At 34.6% G+C, this 9141-nt stretch overlaps 1 protein-coding gene across 4 annotated transcripts; it reads right to left on the reverse strand.

Moving 5' to 3' along the window:
- Positions 1-233: 233 nt before the first annotated feature.
- On the reverse strand, positions 234-6719 carry LOC108215360 (homeobox-leucine zipper protein ANTHOCYANINLESS 2). Of its 4 annotated transcripts, none has more exons than XM_017387832.2 (9): positions 6350-6719; positions 4439-4653; positions 4227-4344; positions 3451-4137; positions 3128-3229; positions 2831-3043; positions 1966-2140; positions 1524-1891; positions 234-1017 (listed from the first exon to the last, which is right to left on the reverse strand). In XM_017387832.2, the coding sequence occupies exons 2-9, from the start codon at positions 4642-4644 to the stop codon at positions 622-624; spliced, it is 2265 nt and encodes a 754-aa protein (XP_017243321.1). In that variant the 5' UTR covers positions 4645-4653; positions 6350-6719; the 3' UTR covers positions 234-621. The 4 variants fall into 4 exon arrangements, with proteins under 4 accessions (XP_017243321.1, XP_017243322.1, XP_017243320.1 ...); XM_017387833.2 differs by lacking the exon at positions 6350-6719 and adding an exon at positions 5425-5500; XM_017387831.2 differs by lacking the exon at positions 6350-6719 and adding an exon at positions 4866-5371 and having other exon boundaries at positions 1524-1888.
- Between the last annotated feature and the right edge of the window lie 2422 nt (positions 6720-9141).

Here is a 9141-nt window from a genome sequence, read left to right on the forward strand (position 1 = left end):
CTGAGAATGATATGCTATATTTTACTACTATCATATACAATTCCTTCATTCTTTCTTTTTTGTATATATATAATTTTTAGTTACATCTCCTCATTTTTTTTAAATATTAAACTTAACCTTAGTTTGATCAAAATTGGCGAGTGTTTGCTTTTCTTTGTGCTATTAAAACTGATATAGTTAACGATAGGTTAATAGCTATGCTGAACAAATCATCTTTACATTACAAACCAAAACAAGTGGATTGATAAATTTCGCGAGATATTAAAACAACAGAAATCCAACTCAAATGGAGGATTAAAACAATTTAATCAATCTCACAAGCAATAAACTTTGAGCGGTTCAATGAAACAGGACACAATAAACAAAACACAAACCAGTGAGAGCTAATTCATCTCATGGTGAACCAAGTCAATACCCGAACCACCATTCCAAGTTCCAAATCAAGTTTAAAATTACCCCTGAAGAAAAAGTCATTCAAAATCATCCTCTAGTACTTGACGGACAACAGATCAAATTACCACGGTTCGTTCTTGACTAAGAAACCCTTTCCTGCTTACTCTGAACTTAAGCGGTACACAATAACTAATATAATGTCTACATTTCACTTACTCAGCCCCCTTATTAGTTGCAATGCAATGCCTCTTTGATCCCGTGAATTGTACGAGATATAAGATTGTTCACATTTTCAACTGACTCGGCTGTTAGCTTTGATGCAGGGAAGTCATTGATCATTATCTGGAAACCGACAGTTAGAAGACAGCCACCACCAACACCATCACAACCACTTTCTTTTCCCATCATTTCAAGGGAGCTGCTAGGTCCTGCAGAGTCGAAGCAATCTGGAACTATTGCAAACCCGGATGGAAGGATAGCTATACATGCAGACTCTCCCCCATTCATCACGACATTCATCGATGCCATGTCAACAGCTGTTGAAACTATCAACGATCCAAACGCATCGTTAGATGTCTCTTGAAGTATTAGCACATTACTCTGGTTGGAATTATCGCCCATCGCCTGTAGAAATTGTTAAACAGATAGCAAATCAGAAGGAAAGAACGTATGATTTATTTGCAATAGATACCTTTGTCCATTTATTTGAAGCCAGAAAACTTGAGATATAAAACAAAAAGATAGCAGTATAGAAGCAGCCCTATTTGATCAAATTTCTTAAGATAATTAAAGTTCAATTAATTATTAAAGAGTTAAATCAGATGCACAAGTACATAAAGCATGCTTCTCTTTCTTTTCTTTTAAGAAAATAATTATTGAAATTTACTGCATTGTATATGGAAATGCAGCTCATTGACGACTAATGTAATGTATAGTAGTGCTGCTCTTTTTAAGCTTAATGACGACTGATGTACTAGCTAGCTATACTGTTCTATTTCTTTTGCTAGCTGAACGGACACACCCATCTACTTTGCCTTCTACAAGACTTCAACCCTTAATACATAATTTTTCTGCTGAAAACATTATATGAATACTCAAATTAGCATTTAGCAACAACAAAAAAAACTCACCTTAGCACTCAAAAGAGAGATTTTGTTTCCAAAATCTTGGCCCTTGGCAATGCAGGCCATCTGCTGCATTGGACCTCCGTGGGACAGAAGGTCCCACCGGCTCCTCATGTCTTCATTTTGCAGCAAATCAAACAATTGCTGCTGTTTTACAGGCATCCAAACAGATAACGTAGCACTTAAAACAATTCCAGAGGGCTCTCCCAGGCTGTGAACATTTTTCCGCATCATTAACCTTGCACCTTCACCAACATTCCCTACTTGGACAACCTCCCAATTGTGAACTGTTGCACAAACTCCAGCACAGAAGTTACGAGTCATCCTTTGTGCAAGCTTTGCCATGCTTGCGCGACCAGTAGGTGCCATAACTGCTGTTCATGAAAGTATATCAGAATTCAATAATGTAGTTACATTTAGATAGTAAAATGAATGGATAGCAAATGACCTGAATGATCTTCATGAAGTCCCGCAGATGGCATGACGGTTGCCAAAAACTCCGATTGCCTTTGAAGGGTTGCAACCCACTTTTGGGCACCAAAACCCATACCAGACCTTAATAAAGGACGGTAAAGGCGGTGGATTGAACTTTCATCGTATTCAGCCTGTTCAACCCAAATAATCTGCGACACAGATTTAAAAAACAACCATGAAACAGAACATTAGTAAAAAGTCAGTTTTGCAATCATCCATACCAAATTACCAGGGCAATGCAGTATTGCAGTAGCACTGAAAAGATCTGAACTAGGTCTAAACATAAAATATTGAACTGCACTGGAGAGTAATATTTTAGTTGAGAAATCTGATCACGTAAGAAATTATTTTATGATGGCAAACATGAAGTTTGAAAATCCCCCTAGCAGTCTGTAATCTTACTTTATTTAAACAACTTGCTAGACATTGCGCAGAAAAATGTACATGCACATGCAGAACCAAGAACCCAGAGAACTGTTTGTTTTTATTTATCACTTTTGAAATGCCGCCACAAAAGCAGGCTCTTTGACAGGACCAAGAGCAGTCTCAACTCTCACCCTTAAAACTGGTTTGCAAAAGCACTAAAATATTACCAGAAGTTTCGGCTTCTGAGGTAAAAGTATCTTATTGGGAGTTGGCACTAAATAATTAATGTGTTTCTGAGAAGTTAAGTAGGCTAGATCAACAGCAGTCCATTACTTTTTCATAATCTGGATAAGGATCACTAGCAACAAAAGCAAATTAGTCTACTAGGTATTAGGTAAACCAACAAGGATACAGGCAGTGAGATCATTTTCAGACATGCTCGAACAGGTAAATAACAATGTATTAACAATCACCTTAGAATAACCATTAGGCATATCTTGCACCACGCATCCAGAAGGAAGCCTCTTGCAGTGCATGGATGTTTGTGCATTTGGGACACCTTGAATGGCATCAATAGAAACGTCAACGACAGCCCAAACTCCATCTCCATGTTGCTTGCAGAATCGAAGAAACCTCACTTGACGAGTGGGGACCAATGGTGAAATGACTTGAATTTCAGCATGCATCTACAGTGTTAATTTTCAAGCCTGAGTTTGGTGTCCGTCTAGATTTATGATAAAATAATGTGGAAGAAATTTGAAAATGCGTACCACTTGCAAGGCACCATTTGTAGAGCCACCCATCCCACTGGAGATCACATCAAGAGTATAGCTGTTCCCAATCATGCCAGTAAACATTTCACCCCAACGATTCTGTACAAAAGAAAAGTCATGAAACAGGCACTATAAGTAAACAATATAGACTGGCAGTAATAGATGGTCAAGAAAAAAATAAACAAACATCACCAACACCGTAGCTATTTTGCTGGTTGGATGTCAAACCAAGTCACTTTGAAGCACAGGTTTCAGAAACACAGAGTAATTTCAAAAAACTTAAAAGAGATAAAAGCCGGTTTCTGATTCGAAAAACTTACTGCATCCATCATCATCTCTACAAAAGCCACGCTGTTGAGGGTTGACAAACCAGTGGCCCTGGTACCCTCAGTCCTCAGACCAGATGTCTTGTCAATGCAAGGGCTAATCATCCTTGTGTACTCCTCCAAATTCAGGAATTCACCACTTCCATCCGAACTTTTGAACCAGAGTGGATTATCAGTCTGAGTCAGCTTCAGTAACTCATTCATTGCATTCGTAGCAAGTTCAAGAAGCAAAGATTTCTCAAATGGTGTATTAAGACCAGTCATGCCGACTGGTGGTCTGGTTGAAGTCGATGCACGCATAGTATTTGGATAGCCAGCGCCAAAATTAAATCCCATTGGCATCACTGCCTCTCCAGGATTCAAGTCACCAAAACCATTTCTTCCTACTGCAAGTTCCAAGTTGGAGTTGGAAGCTGCAGGAGCGAAGGGACCAGCTAACGGCGACAAAGGTCTTCCCAAGAATTTGCTAGTCAGGACACTGATGCGATTGAGTTCATCTTTCAACCTCGCATTTTCGATTCGGAGATGATTCTCCTCAAAAGATATCTCCCCAAGTATTGCTCCTCCACCACACCCGCCACAAATCGGATTTCTCATGGCTTCCTTGATAGCAATGTTCTCTATTTGGAGCTTATCATTCTCTTGTTTCAGAATCAAATTCTCATGGCGCTCCAGTTGAGTCTAATGATCAAGTGAGTAGCTTCAGTTACATTATAATAACATGTAGTAACAGTTATCAACAGAAAGAGTTTATGAAAGTATATAATTACCTTCATTTGTGTTCTCCTATTCTGAAACCAGAACTTGACTTGCTTGTTTTCTAAGTTCAACCTCCTCCCAAGTTCCAACCTTTGTTTCTCATCCGGATGGGGATTCTCCTTGAATGAACTAACCAAACGAAAAACAGCATCCAAGACATAAATAACGGGGAAGAAACAAAAACCAAATAACTCAAATCTGCACAATGTCGAAAAAAGCTTACCCTTCAAGTTCTTGAATTTGATATGGAGTATGTCTGTGGTACTTCTTCTTTCTCTTGGAACCCCTTGGCCTTTCCTGTTCATCACCTGATGCAGCTTCCATATGTTCACTGCCAGATTTGTTCTCCGACTCCTCTTCCCTAGCCTCTATCATTGCACCAGACTCATGATTTCCACCAATCAGGCCCATCTCATCAACTCCCTCCATCTTGGGTTTCTACACAAATTTTAATCAATTATATTATCCACCAAACAAAACAACAAGTCACAGAAGTAATGTAACATAAACAAGCTAAACAATAAAAAATGAAGCCAAATCAAGAATCCATTGGGGGATTCAATATGCTGACATTATCTGGTCAAAATCCACCAAAAAAAGACAACCAAAATACATGTAGTTAGTGTGTGAATGAGAAAGAGAGAGCATACAAGTGCATGAGACAGTGCTGAAGTGTTGAAAACAGACTGAACAATAGGTGGACTAAGCAAGTGATGCTGAGGAATGGTCATGTAGTTGTTAATGTACAAATTATCAAACATAAGGCCAGCATCACCACCACCACCACCATTACCACCACTACCAAAGAAACCCCCTAAACTCATCAAATGTAAATCCAAGAAAACAAACCCTTTCCTCAAATTTCTTCAACCACTACAAAACCCAAATGTAAAACTCCTTAAAACTTTCACAACAAAAAGCCACTATATATTAACTCATCTCACTGATGAGATTCAGGTCATAAAAATGAAAGTTATGATATGACCTTGAATTTCACCAACCAAAATTAAAGAAGCAATGAAAAAAGGTACAAATACACAACCACAAAAACCCTTATAATTACTACTACTAATGGTGCAAAATATCCGGTTGACACAGGCAATATGGCTTGACAGTTTCTAGCTGTCATTAGTCAAGACTCAATAAAACAGAAACAAACCAATGTTAAATAGAAATAGCAAAAAGATGTTGACTTTTTCAGTACAGTACCTTTATAAAGACATGCGATGATGCAATAAAAATCACAAAAATATAGAAAGACCCTGTTGACTCTTTTCTCTTTTTCTCACTTGTGACCCAAGGAGTAATCTTTTGTCAACAGACACATTTCTTATGCAAGGCCACAGGGTTCTCACAATATAATATAATATAACAATAATATTTAACATATGTTACAGTTACACAGTGCAGTATAGCTAGAGTGAACTGCATAGTGTAGTGTTTAAACAAGAGTGAAGGTGTGATGACATGAAAAGATTAAAGTAACAGGTAAATGGACCCCTTTAGGTCCAATTTTCAGCTGTCATAGAGTTGCATAAACATTAATAAAACAAAGTTTAATCTATATCACATTTATAATTGAACATCCTATCAATCAAAACGAGTTCTTAAAAGGTTAAGTATTTCATCGAATCATAAAAAGCACAAAATTTAACCTACATGACATATATGTATGTTTAATCAAAAACCTAGTTAATTAAAACGAATCCGCAGAAATCAATTTTGTACATTTATGTATATTTAATCGAACATCCGCTTAATCAAAACGAGTTCTTGAAAATTTAAGTAAGTATCGAATCGAATCATTTCATCAAATCATCAAAAATACAAAATTTAACCTATATGACATATAGGTATGTTTAATCGGAAATCCGGTTAATTAAAACAAGTACCCAAAAATTTAAATAAGTAATCGAATCATCAAAAGCACAAAATTTAACCTATATGACATATATGTATGTTTAATCGGAAATCTGGTTAAGTAAAACAAGCACACAAAAATTTTTAAATAAGTATTCAAATCGAATTTAACAACAAAATGGACAAAATCAAAAAATCGAATTCAACAACCGTGTCAGTGAAGAAATGAAAAGGATTTTCTCTAAAACATGTAACAGGTTTAGAGCTGACTTACCGAGTGGACTAGCAGTTGTTAACGAGGTTTCGACTTTTCGAAAATTGCAAAATACGATGAAGCACCAGATTGGTTTTTTAATCACTGTTTATTATAGTACTAGTAGTGGTGTAGAACGGAGTATATATAGTGCAATTTGCTCTTGGGCTTTTTGGACCAAGATGGTGGGATTTCACAAGATTAGTAGTGCATTACATCTGGCAATTTGATTTATGCACAACCGAAGAATGAAAAATTCGATAATTACGAGGAAAAAGAGAACAAAAGATTCAAAGATTTGAATAAGATTCAGTTTTGGTAATACTAATTTCATCTGATTTGGAAAAATATAATATGATACACGAATATGACAACGACAAAACATTGACGGATGGAAATACCAAAAGAGCACATCCCTTCAGCATCGATATTGTTCTTTGAGATTTCTATAGTTGTCACAATTATCAGAAGAGGAAAAAATTGCAAACTATGGCAAATATAAATTTAAAATAAAGGACTATTTTTACTGAAATTAGTTTAATAAGGATTTCAGTGGGGGTTTGTCTAGAACTTATAAGTCCAGCTTCTGGATTATACGTTATGAGCACTTATTTGTACTGTTTGTGTAATAAGTCAAGAAACACTAATAAAATCTAGGAATGCTAGCTTTTGTTTCAGCGCTTCTATTTATTTCCCAAACACTTTAATCACTTATAATCTTGCTAACGACCCTTTAATAATCTTATTCGGTGGATAATCTTCTGCTATTACACTGTACACATTTCTTTAACAAGGATCTGGGCAGTAGTATGATAGTATCACGCACGCGCGCACACACATGCCCAGCACAGACACAGTTACGATGATGAACCGTTGACGTTTGAGTTGTAGTAACAAATTCAACCAAAAATAACCTCTTTTTCACTTATGTTGTTGATTTTGGATGTTCTGTTTAGAGATAATGATGGATTTCTGAATTTTGAGATCCTCTTGTAATAATCAGAAGGCGAAAATCAAACCAAAATCTACATTATTTGAATTACATATTTTTTAGCTTGTTCATATGACGATCTTTGTCTGTGAAAACAATCTTATTTGAATTATATATAGAGGATACAGTTATAAGATTATTTTCCACAACGTAAAAATTACATAACAATTACTTTTATAAATCAAATGATGATATGTTCTATGATATATTTAATGTGTCCAACAATTTATAAAATTAATTGTTTTGCATAATGATTACGTAGAACATAATCTCTAGCTTGTTGGAATTTAAAAATATCGTAGAATAAAAAAAATTAAAATTAAAACCACTAGATTATATTTTATCTAATTTTGAAGTATGAGGACTCCAAGACTCCAATGAATTGAGGACTCCAAGGAACTTAACTCTTAAATTATATATTAAAGATACAGTTATAAGATTATTTTTCATTAATTACATTTTAACATTTTAGTCATAATTATTTTATTGATTTATTTATGTTGTATATTAGGTTTCAAATTTGTTAATCTTTTTAAATAATTAATTTTATTATTAGACTCTTTAATATAAATTCATAGCAATTAAGTCAGGAAGTCTAATAAATTATCTTTAATTCTACTGGCTCATCAAATAATTTTAAAACAAAATTTTCATAAATTTATCCAAATTTTCATAATTGTAAAAAATCTATATAATTAATAAATTGAGATATATCTTAAATTCGACAATCTTAAATGTTAATGACATAAACATGCTCTATTAATAACGTTTTTAATTTCAAATATTTGGAATTATGTAATCACATATCACGAATAAATAGAAACATATGTATATACACTAATATGTGTATTTCATTCGATTCTTTTAGGGCGAACACCGAAAAAAGAAAAAAAAACACTCTCATGTGGTCATCTGTCGTGTTATGCATTTAGGTTAACAGAAAAATAAACACGGATTTAGTATGCTAGATTTATCAACTTGAGTGTATGGCAAAGATACGATGAATACATTAGAATGTGTGTTTCGATGGATCCTTGCAGGGCGAACACCATAAATAATACTTTTAAATTATCATCTAATGTGTTTGTAGTGTAATGCATTTAAGTTGACAAAAATGAAAACGAAATTTAGGATGCTAGATTTATCAACCAAACGTATAGGGTGGCTAGAAAAATGCATGTAGGTTAACAGAAAATTGAAAGCGGGATTTAGGGTATTAGATTTATCAATTAAACATACAGGGCGGCTAGAAAAATGAAGGCGCGCCGACTTCTTAGTTATTTAAATTGTCCAATAACTTATACTCTCGTCGTCCCATATTATATTACCCTCTTTGGCTAGCACGGGTTTTAAGAAATGAATATTTCACTTAGTGCTCATTTGGTTAGTAATGAGAAATTATTTTCTATCTAATTTGAAATTACTATGAAAATTGTAAAATTGGAAAGTTGACATTTGTGTTTAGTTGATACATAGCTTTTTTAACTCCCTATGAGAAGTGCAAGTAACCAAGAGGGAGGTTGGTAAGTAACTTCTTATGTTTTGTGGAAATTTACACTAGTGACAGACACAGGAATAAAATTTAGTGTGGGCACAATTTTGAGATTTTTTATTCATCTCTTTTCATTTTTAATCTCGTCTCTGGTTGTTTATTATTTGAGGTATTGGATTTGCTTATTATTTATAATCATTTATAAAATGGATTTGTTGAGTTATATAAAACATAACTTCATTAACCGGGCTTCTAAACCTGTGGATTATTGGGACATATTTATTTGTTTAATGAGGTGCCTATATATCTTTTTAAATTATAATACTATTC

This window comes from Daucus carota, chromosome 3 (assembly GCF_001625215.2).
Source record: "Daucus carota subsp. sativus chromosome 3, DH1 v3.0, whole genome shotgun sequence".
Taxonomy (NCBI): domain Eukaryota; kingdom Viridiplantae; phylum Streptophyta; class Magnoliopsida; order Apiales; family Apiaceae; genus Daucus; species Daucus carota.